At 43.3% G+C, this 19709-nt stretch overlaps 1 protein-coding gene across 1 annotated transcript; it reads left to right on the top strand.

Annotated features, from left to right (window-relative positions):
• The first annotated feature begins 8535 nt into the window (after positions 1-8535).
• Positions 8536-18366, top strand: LOC145867292 (tripartite motif-containing protein 16-like). Its single transcript, XM_082971364.1, has 6 exons — positions 8536-9409; positions 9842-9937; positions 13830-14063; positions 16037-16196; positions 16322-16381; positions 16613-18366. Exons 1-6 carry the CDS (start codon positions 8813-8815, stop codon positions 17128-17130), a joined length of 1665 nt encoding a protein of 554 aa, XP_082827490.1. The 5' UTR covers positions 8536-8812; the 3' UTR covers positions 17131-18366.
• Positions 18367-19709: the final 1343 nt, after the last annotated feature.

Raw genomic sequence — 19709 nt, 5'->3', positions numbered from 1 at the left:
GGAGACCCAGACACAGACCTAGAGCTGTGGAGTCATGATTTAGGAAACCCAGACACAGACCTAGAGCTGTGGAGTCATGATGTAGGAGACCTGGACACAGTCCTAGAGCTGTGGAGTCATGATGTAGGAGACCCAGACACAGACCTAGAGCTGTGGAGTCATGATGTAGGAGACCCAGACACAGACCTAGAGCTGTGGAGTCATGATGTAGGAGACCCAGACACAGGCCTAGAGCTGTGGAGTCATGATGTAGGAGACCCAGATACAGTCCTAGAGCTGTGGAGTCATGATGTAGGAGACCCAGACACAGACCTAGAGCTGTGGAGTCATGATGTAGGAGACCCAGACACAGACCTAGAGCTGTGGAGTCATGATGTAGGAGACCCGGACACAGACCTAGAGCTGTGGAGTCATGATGTAGGAGACCCAGACACAGACCTAGAGCTGTGGAGTCATGATGTAGGAGACCCAGACACAGGCCTAGAGCTGTGGAGTCATGATGTAGGAGACCCAGACACAGACCTAGAGCTGTGGAGTCATGATGTAGGAGACCTGGACACAGACCTAGAGCTGTGGAGTCATGATGTAGGAGACCCAGATACAGACCTAGAGCTGTGGAGTGATGATGTAGGAGACCCAGACACAGACCTAGAGCTGTCATGATGTAGGAGACCCAGACACAGGCCTGGAGCTGTGGAGTTATGATGTAGGAGACCCAGACACAGACCTAGAGCTGTGGAGTCATGATGTAGGAGACCCAGACACAGACCTAGAGCTGTGGAGTCATGATGTAGGAGACCTGGACACAGACCTAGAGCTGTGGAGTCATGGTGTAGGAGACCCAGACACAGACCTAGAGCTGTCATGATGTAGGAGACCTGGACACAGACCTAGAGCTGTGGAGTCATGATGTAGGAGACCTGGACACAGACCTAGAGCTGTGGAGTCATGATGTAGGAGACCCAGACACAGACCTAGAGCTGTGGAGTCATGATGTAGGAGACCCAGACACAGACCTAGAGCTGTGGAGTCATGATGTAGGAGACCCAGACACAGACCTAGAGCTGTGGAGTCATGATGTAGGAGACCCGGATACAGACCTAGAGCTGTGGAGTCATGATGTAGGAGACCAAGACACAGACCTAGAGCTGTGGAGTCATGATGTAGGAGACCCAGACACAGACCTAGAGCTGTGGAGTCATGATGTAGGACAACCAGATTCAGACCTAGAGCTGTGGAGTCATGATGTAGGAGACCTGGACACAGACCTAGAGCTGTGGAGTCATGATGTAGGAGACCCAGACACAGACCTAGAGCTGTGGAGTCATGATGTAGGAGACCCAGACACAGACCTAGAGCTGTGGAGTCATGATGTAGGAGACCTGGACACAGACCTAGAGCTGTCATGATGTAGGAGACCCAGACACACACCTAGAGCTTGATTTTTTTTGTCTGACGGTTATTGTCATGCAAAAGACTGCTGACCTGAAGGTAAATTACTGTTAATTAACATTGACACGTATAGCAACTACAGGCCTCCACTGTCTACAAGCCTCATACAAACCACTGTCTACCAGCCTCATACAAACCATTGTCTACAAGCCTCATACAAACCACTGTCTACCAGCCTCATACAAACCACTGTCTACAAGCCTCATATAAACCACTGTCTACAAGCCTCATACAAACCACTGTCTACAAGCCTCATACAAACCCCTGTCTACAAGCCTCATACAAACCACTGTCTACAAGCCTCATACAAACCACTGTCTACAAGCCTCATACAAACCACTGTCTACAAGCCTCATACAAACCACTGTCTACCAGCCTCATACAAACCACTGTCTACAAGCCTCATATAAACCACTGTCTACAAGCCTCATACAAACCACTGTCTACAAGCCTCATACAAACCCCTGTCTACAAGCCTCATACAAACCACTGTCTACAAGCCTCATACAAACCCCTGTCTACAAGCCTCATACAAACCACTGTCTACAAGCCTCATACAAACCACTGTCTACAAGCCTCATACAAACCACTGTCTACAAGCCTCATACAAACCACTGTCTACCAGCCTCATACAAACCACTGTCTACAAGCCTCATACAAACCCCTGTCTACAAGCCTCATACAAACCCCTGTCTACAAGCCTCATACAAACCACTGTCTACAAGCCTCATACAAACCACTGTCTACAAGCCTCATACAAACCACTGTCTACAAGCCTCATACAAACCACTGTCTACAAGCCTCATACAAACCCCTGTCTACCAGCCTCATAAAAACCACTGTCTACAAGCCTCATACAAACCACTGTCTACAAGCCTCATACAAACCACTGTCTACAAGCCTCATACAAACCACTGTCTACAAGCCTCATACAAACCCCTGTCTACAAGCCTCATACAAACCACTGTCTACAAGCCTCATACAAACCACTGTCTACAAGCCTCATACAATCCCCTGTCTACAAGCCTCATACAAAACACTGTCTACCAGCCTCATACAAACCCCTGTCTACAAGCCTCATACAAACCACTGTCTACAAGCCTCATACAAACCACTGTCTACCAGCCTCATACAAACCACTGTCTACCAGCCTCATACAAACTACTGTCTACAAGCCTCATACAAACCACTGTCTACAAGCCTCATACAAACCACTGTCTACCAGCCTCATACAAACCACTGTCTACAAGCCTCATACAAACCACTGTCTACAAGCCTCATACAAACCACTGTTTACAACCCTCATACAAACCACTGTCTACAAGCCTCATACAAACCACTGTCTACAAGCCTCATACAAACCACTGTCTACAACCCTCATACAAACCACTGTCTACCAGCCTCATACAAACCACTGTCTACAAGCCTCATACAAACCAGTGTCTACCAGCCTCATACAAACCACTGTCTACCAGCCTCATACAAACCACTGATGAGCACCTTTGGAACATCTACATAAAAAAATGATGAATCAATTTAATACACACCATCACAATGAATCCATTATTTATTTTAGGCAGATCTAAATAAACATGTATTATAGAAGAACGGAATATGAGTTGGCCTACTGAATGTTATCTGGCTATGCTCCATGCCATAGGATGTAGGCTTGTTCATTTAGTAGACTAGATACTGTATGTTATCTGGCTATGATATAGGCTGTAGACTTGTTCATTTAGTAGACTAGATACTGTATGTTATCTGGCTATGATATAGACTGTAGGCTTGTTCATTTAGTAGACTAGATACTGTATGTTATCTGGCTATGATATAGACTGTAGGCTTGTTCATTTAGTAGACTAGATACTGTATGTTATCTGGCTATGATATAGACTGTAGGCTTGTTCATTTAGTAGACTAGATACTGTATGTTATCTGGCTATGATATAGACTGTAGACGTGTTAATTTAGTAGACTAGATACTGTATGTTATCTGGCTATGATATAGGATGTAAACTTGTTCATTTAGTAGACTAGATACTGTATGTTATCTGGCTATGATATAGACTGTAGGCTTGTTCATTTAGTAGACTAGATACTGTATGTTATCTGGCTATGCTCCTTGTTATAGGATGTAGGCTTGTTCATTTAGTAGACTAGATGGGTCTATACATATAAGTCATGTGCCATTATTTTATATTATATGATTTTATAGTAATAATAATATAACTGTATTTTGCTTGAATGAAATAAAAAGGATATTTGTATCATTCCAGAGTGAGTGTTCATATGAAGTGTCTATGTTGAGTATAAAAGTGATAATTTTAAACTGTTATTTGGCAACTTTAGTTGTGAATGATACAAACTTTAGTAAATCCAATTCTAAAGGGTAGTTTCACCAGGACATCTAACTGAGGCATTTCAACAGTGGTACAGCAACAGGTAGTCAGGAAGACATGCACTTATTAAACACATCCCCTACATTCATCTAGAAATAAAACAGACTTTATTATAGTGTCACCAGGACATCTAACTGAGGCATTTCAACAGTGGTACAGCAACAGGTAGTCAGGGAGACATGCACTTATTAAACACATCCCCTACATTCATCTAGAAATATAACAGACTTTATTATAGTTTCACCAGGACATCTAACTGAGGCATTTCAACAGTGGTACAGCAACAGGTAGTCAGGGAGACATGCACTTATTAAACACATCCCCTACATTCATCTAGAAATATAACAGACTTTATTATAGTCTCACCAGGACATCTAACTGAGGCATTTCAACAGTGGTACAGCAACAGGTAGTCAGGAAGACATGCACTTATTAAACACATCCCCTACATTCATCTAGAAATATAACAGACTTTATTATAGTCTCACCAGGACATCTAACTGAGGCATTTCAACAGTGGTACAGCAACAGGTAGTCAGGGAGACATGCACTTATTAAACACATCCCCTACATTCATCTAGAAATATAACAGACTTTATTATAGTTTCACCAGGACATCTAACTGAGGCATTTCAACAGTGGTACAGCAACAGGTAGTCAGGGAGACATGCACTTATTAAACACATCCCCTACATTCATAACAGACTTCATTCTAAAAATATAATGTTGAGTATATTATCAAAATATTGCCACTTTATTCTCGAAATATTGCCACTTTTAAAAGTACTATCAAAAAAGTGTGACTTTAGAGAGAGAGAAAAAAGAAAGAAGGGATTGAGGGGTAATTTAATCAGATTGGCTTTTTGGACAGGTCAGAGTCAATGTTTGAAGCTGTTGGCAATACACTGTAGATGTATGTGTTCAAAAGTAGCTCCTAATGTCTTCAAATCCCTGGGGAGAGAGGAGCTGCTACCCCTGGGGAGAGAGGAGCTGCTACCCCTGGAGAGAGAGGAGCTGCTACCCCTGGGGAGAGAGGAGCTGCTACCCCTGGGGAGAGAGGAGCTGCTACCCCTGGAGAGAGAGGAGCTGCTACCCCTGGGGAGAGAGGAGCTGCTACCCCTGGGGAGAGAGGAGCTGCTACCCCTGGAGAGAGAGGAGCTGCTACCCCTGGGGAGAGAGGAGCTGCTACCCCTGGGGAGAGAGAGGAGCTGCACATTGTAAGAGCTGTAAAGAGAGAGGGAGTGGAGAGAGAACAGGCAGAACCTGATATGTAAATGAGCAGAGCAAACGAAAGTAACTTTCAACGACCGAATGATCATTACAGACTCTGTTTCTATTGAGAGATAAAAGGTAAGACGACGATTGTCATGTGTATTAATATAGTTGATGGTATTGTTGTGTGTATTCATATAGTTGATGATATTGTTATGTGTATTAATATAGTTGATGATATTGTTATGTGTATTAATATAGTTGATGATATTGTTGTGTGTATTCATATAGTTGATGGTATTGTTATGTGTATTCATATAGTTGGTGATATTGTTATGTGTATTAATATAGTTGATGATATTGTTATGTGTATTAATATAGTTGATGATATTGTTATGTGTATTCATATAGTTGATGGTATTGTTATGTGTATTAATATAGTTAATGATATTGTTGTGTGTATTCATATAGTTGATGGTATTGTTGTGTGTATTCATATAGTTGGTGATATTGTTATGTGTATTCATATAGTTGATGGTATTGTTATGTGTATTCATATAGTTAATTATATTTTTGGTGGACAGTGTTATAATAGTCCTACTCTCCTTAAAATGTTTTGGATATAAATTAGATGTGTGGGGTGAATTCGTTCTGTGCCCATCTGTGTGCCCCAGGGTGATCGCTCCTACACTATCTACAATCTAAAAGGGTTCTTTGGCTGTCCCCATAGGAGAACCCTTTGTAGAACCCTTTTTTTGGTACTAGGTAGAACACTTTTGGGTTCCGTGAAGAACCCTTTCCACCGAGGGTTCTACATGGAAGCCAGAAGGGTTCTACCTGGAACCCAAAAGCGTTCTCCTATGGGGACGGCCGGAGGACCCGTTTGGAACCCTTTATTCTAAGAGTGTACTGTATCATAGGTCTATAGACTTGTCTTCTCAAAACAGGCTTAAAACACAACAAGCAACAAACAAACATGTTCTCTTTATAATCTACAGTTAACTCTTTTCACTCAGGAAGGTATGTTGTGTGAAAGAGAGACAAAAATATTGTGGAGAGACTAACAACAACTTACACTTCCTCAAAACAGTTTGTGCGTATTCATTAGTGCCCAGCGTAGCAAAACGTTTGGCAACAGAAACCGTTTAGGTCACGTTGTACAGCGTTTAGAGTAAACGGTTTATGTTTTATTTAACATCTTAAAACTGTTGGCTGTGGAGTAAACTAATGAATACAACCCAGGTTGTCGCCTACGACTCGGCATGTTGATACCTGCCTCTTGCTGAAACCTGAACGTAGCCTGAGGGGTATACTATGATACAGGCTTGATATACTGGTTTTCTAAAGCTAGCCAGCTTCAGTTAGCTTCACATTCCAGCTCAGGCCTCACCCATCAGAATATACACAACAGAACAGAAAATAATCGCAATGAAGTCAGGTTACAAGGTGAGAATCCTGCCAGGGATTATTGTAAAGTGTGTAGATAAATTAAATGTAATGTTAGTATAGTGAATGACAGTAAAACACTCCCAACAGTCTACTACTACTGAGACAGGTTGGTGTAATGTTAGTATAGTGAATGACAGTAAAACACTCCTAACAGTCTACTACTACTGAGACAGGTTGGTGTAATGTTAGTATAGTGAATGACAGTAAAACACTCCTAACAGTCTACTACTACTGAGACAGGTTGGTGTAATGTTAGTATAGTGAATGACAGTAAAACACTCCTAACAGTCTACTACTACTGAGACAGGTTGGTGTAATGTTAGTATAGTGAATGACAGTAAAACACTCCTAACAGTCTACTACTACTGAGACAGGTTGGTGTAATGTTAGTATAGTGAATGACAGTAAAACACTCCTAACAGTCTACTACTACTGAGACAGGTTAGTGTAATGTTAGTATAGTGAATGACAGTAAAACACTCCTAACAGTCTACTACTACTGAGACAGGTTGGTGTAATGTTAGTATAGTGAATGACAGTAAAACACTCCTAACAGTCTACTACTACTGAGACAGGTTGGTGTAATGTTAGTATAGTGAATGACAGTAAAACACTCCTAACAGTCTACTACTACTGAGACAGGTTGGTGTAATGTTAGTATAGTGAATGACAGTAAAACACTCCTAACAGTCTACTACTACTGAGACAGGTTGGTGTAATGTTAGTATAGTGAATGACAGTAAAACACTCCTAACAATCTACTACTACTGAGACAGGTTGGTGTAATGTTAGTATAGTGAATGACAGTAAAACACTCCTAACAGTCTACTACTACTGAGACAGGTTGGTGTAATGTTAGTATAGTGAATGACAGTAAAACACTCCTAACAGTCTACTACTACTGAGACAGGTTGGTGTCAGTTTAATCATATAAATGGAGCTGACTGGACGTGGTCAAGTCAAATTCAATATATCAATATTCATATATTATACTTCTACATTTAACATTTCATATGATAATGTAATGGTATCATAGTTCCACTATAGTGTAGTGATCCTCTACATTTCATGTGATAATGTAATTGTATCATAGTTCCACTATAGTGCAGTGATCCTCTACATTTCATATGATAATGTAATTGTATCATAGTTCCTCTATAGTGCAGTGATCCTCGCTATATGAGCCACTTCACAATTCTAACCAAGTGACCCAATTGGTGCCAATGGTGCGATGCGTAGGTTGTTGGCCTTTTACATGTGAGACCTGGGTTCACTTCCCTGCCCAGCTGTTTGCTACATTGGTGTCAGAAGTGGTATGGTGTCTGTGAGAACATCAGAATGGACCGGATGTGTGAGGGGTCTGAGTAGTCGAAGCACGGGACTAATTAACATATTGATACTGGGTTAACCCTATTAATACTGACACTGGGTTAACACTATTTATACTGATACTGGGTTAACCCTATTAATACTGATACACTATTGATATTGATACTGGGTTAACACTATTGATACTGATACTGGGTTAAACCTATTTATACTGATACTGGGTTAACACTATTGATACTGATACACTATTGATATTGATACTGGGTTAACACTATTGATACTGATACTGGGTTAAACCTATTGATACTGATACTGGGTTAACACTATTAATACTGATACTGGGTTAACCCTATTGATATTGATACTGGGTTAACACTATTGATACTGATACTGGGTTAACCCTATTGATATTGATACTGGGTTAACCCTATTAATACTGATACTGGGTTAACCCTATTGATACTGATACTGGGTTAACACTATTCATACTGATACTGGGTTAACACTATTAATACTGATACTGGGTTAACCCTATTGATACTGATACTGGGTTAACACTATTGATACTGATTCTGGGTTAACCCTATTGATACTGATACTGGGTTAACACTATTGATACTGATACTGGGTTAACCCTATTGATACTGATACTGGGTTAACACTATTGATACTGATACTGGGTTAACACTATTTATACTGATACTGGGTTAACACTATTGATACTGATACTGGGTTAACACTATTTATATGTTAAGGGCTCTAACATTGGAACAAAACTATTTGTCTCCCTCTTGATGTTGCTTGCAGTTCCTCTCTCTCTTCCTGCATTCCTCTAACCCCTCCCTCCCTCTAACCCCACCCCTCTGGCAGAACCAGGAAGTCCATCCCCCTTCACAAACTCTCTTCTGAGGAAACGAAACTGATCTGAGTCTCTGTGTCGTCTGTCTGTGTGAGAGTGAACAACCGTCCAAATGGCTCAACAGGGAGTTCTGCTGGACCAGGACCAGTTCTGTTGTTCTGTCTGTCTGGATCTACTGAAGGAACCAGTCACCATCCCCTGTGGACACAGTTACTGTAGGAGCTGTATTGAGGGCTGCTGGGATCAGGATGTTCTGAAAGGGGTCTATAGCTGTCCTCAGTGCAGACAGACCTTCAGTCCGAGGCCTACGCTGAGTAAAAATAACATGTTGGCTGAGCTGGTGGAGAAACTGAAGAAGACAGGACTCCAGGCTGCTCCCCCTCCTGCTCTGTGCTATGCTGGACCTAGAGATGTGGCGTGTGATGTCTGTACTGGGACCAGAAAGCAGAAAGCCCTCATGTCCTGTCTGGCGTGTCTGGCCTCTTACTGTGAGACTCACCTCCAATCTCACTACGAATCTCCAGCTTTCAAGAAGCACAAGCTGGTCAAAGCCACCGCACAACTACAGGAGAAGATCTGCTCTCATCATGACAAACTGCTGGAGGTTTACTGTCGTACCGATCAGCAGTGTATCTGTCTGATGTGTACAGTGGATGAACATAAAGGCCATGATACAGTGTCAGCTGCAGCAGAGAGGACTGAGAAACAGGTAAGACCAGAACAACTTGTTGGTGACTGTCTGATAAACAAAGAATTAAAGATACAGTAGGAACTAAGGCTGTTTGAATATGAGATCATTGAAATGAAATAGATCCTCAGCAGAACAAATATGAACACAAACCTTGAGTATATTGATATGTTAACCCAGATTCTCCAGATGTATCACCATTTTATAATGTCAAACACTATTATCATTCTGAATGGCCTTTTATGAGTCCAAAGTTCAGTCTCAACCTGTTGATACATGTAGTCCTACCATAAAAACTATAATCATTCACATAGCAACAAATAAATATCATTTAGTAAATGGACCATCCATTTTTTAGACCTTCCTCTCTATGGGCCCTATGTCACATTACTATACTATTGATCTACTGGACTAATAAAGCTTGATAGCTCATTGAAGAGTGATTCTCCACAGAGGCAGCTGGGGATGAGTCAGCAGAAGGTCCAGCAGAGATTCCAGGAGAGAGAGAAGGAGCTGAAGGAGCTCCAACAGGCTGTGGAGTCTTTCAAGGTGAGTATTGTTGACCAGAGGAGACACACCATTTCACCTGTCTCCTCCAGTCAGAGAGAGAGAGAGAGAGAGAAGTAGAGGGGCCCCTATCCAATCCCACTGACCCCACTGTTGGGAACAGGTTGTCACTGCTGAGGCAGTGAAGAAAGTAGAGGAGGATGGGTCAAGGCTGAGGGATCCTGAGAGGATCCCTGTGAGTAGTAGATCTGTGACAGCACAGAGGGATGGGCCAACCAGTGATATATGCTTCAGTAAGGTTGGCTTCTTAGTGTTCATAGCAAATGGTTATCAACTGTACCGCAGAAATGGAATGTAAAATCACAGAAAAAAAATATGTTTTGGTGGCAGCTGCAGAGAAGTATTTGGTCATACTAGATTTGACTTCAGAAGAGTTCCAGGGTGTGTTGGGTGGTGGTGTCCCGTCCTCCCAGGCCGTTGGCCTGGTTACAGGAGCAGATAGGGTCAAAGTAGTGGAATGGGGTAGTGGGTTTTAATGAGTGTAGGGTTAGTTGGCCTGGTGCAGGAGCAGATAGGGTCAAAGTAGTGGAATGGGGTAGTGGGTTTTAATGAGTGTAGGGTTAGTTGGCCTGGTGCAGGAGCAGATAGGGTCAAAGTAGTGGAATGGGGTAGTGGGTTTTAATGAGTGTAGGGTTAGTTGGTCTGGTGCAGGAGCAGATAGGGTCAAAGTAGTGGAATGGGGTAGTGGGTTTTAATGAGTGTAGGGTTAGTTGGCCTGGTGTTGTCATTAGCTTATTGGGTTGAAAGGCTGTGAGGTTGAGCATCCCACTGCTACTGTTCTAGATGACTGTTGGGAATATACTAGTAGACAAGGCAGTGGTTTTGGTTGGACAGTTGGAAAGCTTGCTGATGAGAGTAGTTTCAGGGAGTTGGAGGTTGGCCCTTTCTGTGGTGATAGGGGATGTTCCTCCATGGTTACTCCCAGATCCTGTTGTTGATCTAACCTTGGTAGACAAAAGGAAAAGATTGGGTCAGAAGTCAGTGATAAAGGGAAACTGGTTGACAATTACATTGGTAGAAGTTGTTATGCTTTTTTTACCTCTTTTCACAGATGGATCCAAGGGCCCAGATAGTGGGCCCACAGGAGCAGGTGTTTACCTTCCTGAATGTGATGTGCAGATATGTAGAAGACTAACAGATGAACTGTCAGTGTACTCAGTTGAACTGTTGGTGATAATAGTTGTCCTCCAGTGGGTGGAGGACGTACAACCTGTTAGAATTATAGTATCCTCAGATTCTCTGTCTGTATTGAATAGTTTATCATCTGGTAAATCTATTAGGAGTGACCTACTATTGGAGATATTAATGTTATTATGGAGAATTGAGAGAATGGGTCTAGTAGTGAGATTCTGCCGGGTCCCAGCACATTCAGGTGTGGAATGGAATGAAATTGTAGACTAGTTAGCTAAAATAACTTTAAAACAAGATATAATATATATTAATGTTCCACTGGGTAGAGGTGAGGACAAATGTGAGATCAGGGCCATTTTGATAGATGTGTGGCAGAAGAGATGGGACTCTGAGCACAAGGGACGGCATTTATATGCCCTCCAAAGAAAGGTCGGTGGACCAAGGTTCAAAGGTCAGATTAGGAAGGAAGAGGTGGTGTTTACTCGATTGTGTTTAGGACATTGTACATTGAACTGGTCCTTCCATCTGGTTGGCAGCATGTGAATGGTTTGTGTCTGGAGGGTATTGTCAATGAAACGGTGGAGCATGTGTTGTTATATTGTTGTAAGGATGTTGAAGAGAGGGAAAGATTGAAGTGTAGGGTCATTGAGGTTGGACTGGGTATGATGGGGGTTTGGAAGGGATTTGGGGGATGGGGGAGGGTCTATTAGACGTTAGTAGGGATCTTTTTTATTTTTATTTTTTTATTTTCTCAGAAGTACCGAGTTAGGTAGGAGGATTTAGAAATGGCGTAAACCGTGATTGAACACACTCCAGCACAGTAGGAGGCGCCACGCTCCTTTAACGTTGGTTTGAGGACCGCCATTATACCATAGAAGAAGAAGAAGTTGGTAACGTGAGGTTTTGTCGTTCGTGAAGAGTGCAGCTATTCTTTTGCCTATTTTCCAAATGTATTTTGTCATGGTGGGAGGGTTTGTTTATTGGTTTCCGCTGTTTATCGGTTAGAGTTGAGGAGGGAGTAGGGTAGTTTGATGTCCTCAACCGAGTGGAGAAGAAACGCTGTCTCTTCAGGTGCGTTGTGGAGAATGGTGTGGAGGAATTATTGATCCTGGTCGGTGAACAGGTGGGAGAGGAACATATACACTCTGTATCCAGAATGAACAAGGCGGTGGTTGTGGTAATGTAAAAGGTGAGTCTTGTTACCCGGCTAGTTACCAGTATGATTTATGTGAGGGGTTGTGTTGCTGCTGATTTCGACAAGAGTAGTGGTGTCTAATCTGCCTCCGTTTATTACCACCGAACAGATCCGTAAAGAGTTGGTTCGTTTTGCTAAATGTGGAAGTGTTTTTCTGAACGAAATTCAAGGTTAAACAGGGGAGGGGTGGTACACAGGGTTTGTTAGCACACAGGAGCCCAGTGATATAATATTATATATATATATATAATATTACTATATGTCCCAGCTGTTTGCTGTGGTTTTGAAGTAATTCTCTTCCAGCCCGCGTTAACCTTGTAGGTTTACCTCAGGTAACTGATTATTAACTAACCTTGTAGGTTTACCTCAGGTAACTGATTATTAACTAACCTTTTTTTATATGTTTCTAAATGGCTGCTGGGTAATATGATAATCGTTGAAATCTGTTGGTTCGTAGACATCAAATAGAGAGAATGCTGCGCAGGTTCACTGAGTTGTAAACCTAATGGATAGGTGGAGATCATTGATTTGTAGCTCTGACTCAGTTGCTACCTCAGATTATGAGCCTATCAAGTGTGGTGAATGAGGTATGTAGTTCCCACAGAAGACCACAGGGAGGAGCAAGAGAGATATAAACCCATACAGTTTATCTCTTTAAATACCCTGAACCTAACAATCAATCTCATGTATTTATGAAGTCCTTTTTACATCAGCAGATGTCACAAAGTGCTGTACAGAAACTCTAACTCTAACCCTACGTATAACCTGTTTTATCCTGAACCCTAATTCTAGGGTAGGGTAGCCTAGAACCCCTTTAGAAACTATTATAGTAATAATATTATGTTAGTAAATACCATTATAGTACTAAATAGGTTCTATTGTTATTTTTTAAATAAAACCTATGTATAGTACTTAGCATTTAACTGTTTTTTTGTTATTTTATTATATTTATTATTTAGAGGAGTCTGTCTAATTAATGAAAAGTTAAGTTATTGCCAGACTTTTTAATGAAACCTTTATTTAACCAGGTAGGCTAGTTGAGAACAAGTTCTCATTTACAACTGCGACCTGGCCAAGATAAAGCAAAGCAGTGTGACACAAACAACAACACAGAGTTACACATAAACAAACGTACAGTCAATAACACAATAGAAAAGTCTATATACAGATGTGCAAATGAGGTAAGATAAAGGAGGTAAGTTAATAAATAGGCCGTGGTGGAGAAATAATTACAATTTAGCAATTAAACACTGGAGTGATAGATGTGCAGAAGATGAATTTGCAAGTAGAGATACTGTGTATTAACTAGACTGCTATCTCTCTCTCTCTCTCTCTGTCCCTCTCCTCTCTTTCTCTCTCTCTCTTTCTTTCTCACTCTCTCTTTCTCTCTCTCTTTCTCTTTCTCTCTCTCTCTTTCTCTCTCTCTTTCTCTCTCTCTCTTTCTCTCTCTCTTTCTCTTTCTCTCTCTCTCTTCTCTCTCTCCTCTTTCTCTCCTCTCTCTTTCTCTCTCTCTTTCTCTCTTTCTCTTCTCTCTCTCTCTCTTAACAGCGCTCTGCACAGGCAGCAGTGGAGGACAGTGATCAGATCTTTACTGAGCTGATCCGCTCCATTGAGAGAAGGAGCTCTGAGGTGAAGGAGCTGATCAGAGCCCAAGAGAAGGATCAAGTGAGTGAAGCTGAAGGAGTCCTGGAGCAACTGAAGCAGGAGATAGCTGAGCTGAGGAAGAGAAGCACTGAGCTGGAGCAGCTCTCACACACACAGGATCACATCCATTTCCTCCAGGTAACTAAACTGTCTTGTTACATGTGATATGAAATGAACTTCATGTGAAACTATTCATCTCAATCATTATGTTGTCCTCTCTGTCCCTCTCTCCCTCCTCTCTCTCTCCTCTCTGTCCCTCTCTCTCGTCCCTCTCTCTCTCTGTCCCTCTCTCTCTCTGTCCCTCTCTCTCTCTGTCCCTCTCTCTCTCTGTCCCTCTCTCTCTCTGTCCCTCTCTCTCTCCTGTCCCTCTCTCTCTCTCTCTCTCTCTCTCTCTGTCCCTCTCTCTCTCTGTCCCCTCTCTCTCTCTCTCTCTCTCTCTCTCTCTGTCCCTCTCTCTCTCTGTCCCTCTCTCTCTCTGTCCCTCTCTCTGTCCCTCTCTCTCTCTGTCCCTCTCTCTCTCTCTCTCTGTCCCTCTCTCTCTCTCTGTCCCTCTCTCTCTCTCTCTCTCTCTCTGTCCCTCTCTCTCTCTCTCTCTCTCTCTGTCCCTCTCTCTCTCTCTCTGTCCTTCTCTCTCTCTCTGTCCTTCTATCTCTCTGTCCCTCTCTCTCTCTCTCTCTCTCTCTGTCCTCTCTCTCTCTCTCTCTGTCCTCCCTCTCTCTCTGTCCCCCTGTCCCTCTGTCTGTCAGTCCCCACATCTCTCTCTCTCTCTCTGTGTCTCTCTGTCCCTCTGTGTCCCTCTCTCTGTGTCCCTCTGTCCCTCTCTCTGTCTCTCTCGGTGTCTCTCTCTCTGTGTCTCTCTGTCCGTGTCCCCCTCTCTCTGGGTCTCGGTGTCCCTCTCTCTGTGTCCCTCTGTCCCTCTCTCTCTCTCTCTCTCTCTCTCTGTCTCTCTCTCTCTCTCTGTCTCTCTCTCTCTGTCTCTCTCTCTCTGTCCCTCTCTCTCTCTCTCTGTCCCTCTCTCTCTCTCTGTCCCTCTCTCTCTCTCTGTCTCTCTCTCTCTCTGTCTCTCTCTCTCTCTGTCTCTGTCTCTCTCTGTCTCTCTCTCTCTGTCTCTCTCTCTCTGTCTCTCTCTCTCTGTCTCTCTCTCTCTGTCTCTCTCTCTCTGTCTCTCTCTCTCTCTGTCTCTCTCTCTCTCTGTCTCTCTCTCTGTCTCTCTCTCTCTGTCTCTCTCTGTCTCTCTCTCTGTCTCTCTCTCTCTCTGTCTCTCTCTGTCTCTCTCTCTCTGTCTCTCTCTGTCTCTCTCTGTCTCTCTCTGTCTCTCTCTCTCTGTCTCTCTCTGTCTCTCTCTGTCTGTCTCTCTCTCTCTGTCTCTCTCTCTCTGTCTCTCTCTCTCTGTCTCTCTCTCTCTCTGTCTCTCTCTCTCTGTCTCTCTCTCTCTGTCTCTCTCTCTCTGTCTCTCTCTCTCTGTCTCTGTCTCTCTGTCTCTCTCTCTGTCTCTCTCTCTGTCTCTCTCTGTCTCTCTCTCTCTCTGTCTCTCTCTCTCTGTCTCTCTCTCTCTGTCTCTCTCTCTCTGTCTCTCTCTCTCTGTCTCTCTCTCTCTCTGTCTCTCTCTCTCTCTGTCTGTCTCTCTCTCTCTGTCTCTCTCTCTCTCTGTCTCTCTCTGTCTCTCTCTCTGTCTCTCTCTGTCTCTCTCTCTCTGTCTCTCTCTCTCTCTGTCTCTCTCTCTCTGTCCCTCTCTCTCTTTCTGTCTCTCTCTCTTTCTCTGTTCCTCTCTCTCTGTCCCTCTCTCTCTCTCTCTGTCCCTCTCTCTCTCTCTCTGTCCCTCCGCTCTCTCTCTCTGTCCCTCCTCTCTCTCTCTCTGTCCCTCCTCTCTCTCTCTGTCCCTCTGTCTCTCTGTCCCTCTCTCTCTCTGTGTCCCTATGTGTCACCCTGTCCCCCTGTCCCTCTCTCTGTGTCCCTCTGTCCCTCTCTCTGTCTCTCTCTGTCTCTCTCTCTGTCCCTCTCTCTCTCTCTCTCTGTCCCTCCTCTCTCTCTCTGTCCCTCTGTTCCTCTGTCTCTCTCTCTGTCTCTCTCTCTCTCTCTCTCTCTCTGTCTCTCTGTCTCTCTCTCTCCAGAGTTATCAGTCTCTCTCCAGTATCAGTGTATCTTCAGACTTACCCAGCATCGTTGTCCGTCCTCTTCAGTACTTTGGAGATGTGAGTAAGACTGTGTCTGAACTGAGAGAGAAACTAGAAGACTTCCTTAAAGGAGAATGGACCAAGATCTCCACTACAGGTGTGTTGAAAACAATCAGAACATCAACTTTAGACCATTGAAAGTTCCCTACTAGTCATATACATGTGGAATATGGTATGATGATAACATTCCCTCTCTCTGTCAATGTGTTTGTGTGTCTGTAGTGAATATAGTGGAGGTTGTTCTGCCTCCAGAGCCCAAGACCAGAGAACAGTTGTTACAATGTGAGTCTCTTTATTGTGAAGTAACTAACAGTCTCTTTTTACTGCCACTCCTAACAATCCCTCTAGAAATATATAGCAATAGTAGATCTAATCAAAGACTGGGTATCTATCTGACTCCTCATATTTCTCTGATTTGATCTCTGCTGTGCTCTAATCAAAGACAGGGTAGATACAGTATCTGACTTAACTTATTGTTCTGACTCCCCTCATTGGTCTCTGCTCTTCTCCCAGATTCCTGTCAGCTCACACTGGACCCAAACACAGCAGGCACACACCTCTCGCTGTCTGAAGGGAACAGAAAGGTGACCTATACAGGCCAAGTCCAACCATATCCTGACCATCCAGACAGATTCACCAACCAGTACCAGGTTCTGTGTAGAGAGGGTCTGTCTGGACGCTGTTACTGGGAGGTGGAGTGGAGTGGTAATGTTGATACAGCAGTCTCATATAAAGACATCAGCAGAACAGAGACAGGCTGGGATGGTGTATTTGGATACAATAACAAGTCCTGGAGTTTACAGAGCTGTAGAGGTGGTTATTATTTCATACACAATAATGTTGAGACTAAAGTATCAGGCCCTCAGTCCTCCAGAGTAGGAGTGTACCTGGATCACAAGGCAGGTACTCTGTCCTTCTACAGTGTCTCTGACACAATGACCCACCTCCACAGAGTCCAGACCACATTCACTCAGCCCCTCTATCCTGGGTTTAGTATCTATAATAGTACTGCTGAGCTGGTTAAACTGTAGTAGGGTCCACATAGATACTAGTCATGCTGGTGTAGTCTATATCTGAGCTGGTTAAACTGTAGTAGGGTCCACATAGATACTAGTCATGCTGGTGTAGTCTATAGCTGAGCTGGTTAAACTGTAGTAGGGTCCACATAGATACTAGTCATGCTGGTGTAGTCTATAGCTGAGCTGGTTAAACTGTAGTAGGGTCCACATAGATACTAGTCATGCTGGTGTAGTCTATAGCTGAGCTGGTTAAACTGTAGTAGGGTCCACATAGATATTAGTCATGCTGGTGTAGTCTATAGCTGAGCTGGTTAAACTGTAGTAGGGTCCACATAGATACTAGTCATGCTGGTGTAGTCTATAGCTGAGCTGGTTAAACTGTAGTAGGGTCCACATAGATACTAGTCATGCTGGTGTAGTCTATAGCTGAGCTGGTTAAACTGTAGTAGGGTCCACATAGATACTAGTCACGCTGGTGTAGTCTATAGCTGAGCTGGTTAAACTGTAGTAGGGTCCACATAGATACTAGTCATGCTGGTGTAGTCTATAGCTGAGCTGGTTAAACTGTAGTAGGGTCCACATAGATACTAGTCACGCTGGTGTAGTCTATAGCTGAGCTGGTTAAACTGTAGTAGGGTCCACATAGATACTAGTCATGCTGGTGTAGTCTATAGCTGAGCTGGTTAAACTGTAGTAGGGTCCACATAGATACTAGTCACGCTGGTGTAGTCTATAGCTGAGCTGGTTAAACTGTAGTAGGGTCCACATAGATACTAGTCACGCTGGTGTAGTCTATAGCTGAGCTGGTTAAACTGTAGTAGGGTCCACATAGATACTAGTCACGCTGGTGTAGTCTATAGCTGAGCTGGTTAAACTGTAGTAGGGTCCACATAGATACTAGTCATGCTGGTGTAGTCTATAGCTGAGCTGGTTAAACTGTACTAGTAGGGTCCACATAGATACTAGTCATGCTGGTGTAGTCTATAGCTGAGCTGGTTAAACTGTAGTAGGGTCCACATAGATACTAGTCATGCTGGTGTAGTCTATAGCTGAGCTGGTTAAACTGTAGTAGGGTCCACATAGATACTAGTCATGCCGGTGTAGTCTATAGCTGAGCTGGTTAAACTGTAGTAGGGTCCACATAGATACTAGTCATGCTGGTGTAGTCTATAGCTGAGCTGGTTAAACTGTAGTAGGGTCCACATAGATACTAGTCATGCTGGTGTAGTCTATAGCTGAGCTGGTTAAACTGTAGTAGGGTCCACATAGATACTAGTCATGCTGGTGTAGTCTATAGCTGAGCTGGTTAAACTGTAGTAGGGTCCACATAGATACTAGTCATGCTGGTGTAGTCTATAGCTGAGCTGGTTAAACTGTAGTAGGGTCCACATAGATACTAGTCATGCTGGTGTAGTCTATAGCTGAGCTGGTTAAACTGTAGTAGGGTCCACATAGATACTAGTCATGCTGGTGTAGTCTATAGCTGAGCTGGTTAAACTGTAGTAGGGTCCACATAGATACTAGTCATGCTGGTGTAGTCTATAGCTGAGCTGGTTAAACTGTAGTAGGGTCCACATAGATACTAGTCATGCTGGTGTAGTCTATAGCTGAGCTGGTTAAACTGTAGTAGGGTCCACATAGATACTAGTCATGCTGGTGTAGTCTATAGCTGAGCTGGTTAAACTGTAGTAGGGTCCACATAGATACTAGTCATGCTGGTGTAGTCTATAGCTGAGCTGGTTAAACTGTAGTAGGGTCCACATAGATACTAGTCATGCTGGTGTAGTCTATAGCTGAGCTGGTTAAACTGTAGTAGGGTCCACATAGATACTAGTCATGCTGGTGTAGTCTATAGCTGAGCTGGTTAAACTGTAGTAGGGTCCACATAGATACTAGTCATGCTGGTGTAGTCTATAGCTGAGCTGGTTAAACTGTAGTAGGGTCCACATAGATACTAGTCATGCTGGTGTAGTCTATAGCTGAGCTGGTTAAACTGTAGTAGGGTCCACATAGATACTAGTCATGCTGGTGTAGTCTATAGCTGAGCTGGTTAAACTGTAGTAGGGTCCACATAGATACTAGTCATGCTGGTGTAGTCTATAGCTGAGCTGGTTAAACTGTAGTAGGGTCCACATAGATACTAGTCATGCTGGTGTAGTCTATAGCTGAGCTGGTTAAACTGTAGTAGGGTCCACATAGATACTAGTCATGCTGGTGTAGTCTATAGCTGAGCTGGTTAAACTGTAGTAGGGTCCACATAGATACTAGTCATGCTGGTGTAGTCTATAGCTGAGCTGGTTAAACTGTAGTAGGGTCCACATAGATACTAGTCATGCTGGTGTAGTCTATAGCTGAGCTGGTTAAACTGTAGTAGGGTCCACATAGATACTAGTCATGCTGGTGTAGTCTATAGCTGAGCTGGTTAAACTGTAGTAGGGTCCACATAGATACTAGTCATGCTGGTGTAGTCTATAGCTGAGCTGGTTAAACTGTAGTAGGGTCCACATAGATACTAGTCATGCTGGTGTAGTCTATAGCTGAGCTGGTTAAACTGTAGTAGGGTCCACATAGATACTAGTCATGCTGGTGTA

This window comes from Salmo salar, unplaced genomic scaffold (genome assembly GCF_965601325.2).
Source record: "Salmo salar unplaced genomic scaffold, fSalSal1 ptg000257l, whole genome shotgun sequence".
NCBI classification, from domain to species: Eukaryota; Metazoa; Chordata; class Actinopteri; order Salmoniformes; family Salmonidae; genus Salmo; species Salmo salar.
This window is presented reverse-complemented; position numbering and strand designations above follow the sequence as displayed.

Coding starts and splice junctions, on each gene's coding strand:
- LOC145867292 (XM_082971364.1), top strand. CDS start 8,813: ATGGCTCAACAGGGAGTTCTGCTGGACCAGGACCAGTTCTGTTGTTCT. Junction 9,938..13,829: donor AGGCTGTGGAGTCTTTCAAG/GTGAGTATTGTT, acceptor CTCTCTTAACAG/CGCTCTGCACAGGCAGCAGT. Junction 16,382..16,612: donor CAGAGAACAGTTGTTACAAT/GTGAGTCTCTTT, acceptor CTCTTCTCCCAG/ATTCCTGTCAGCTCACACTG.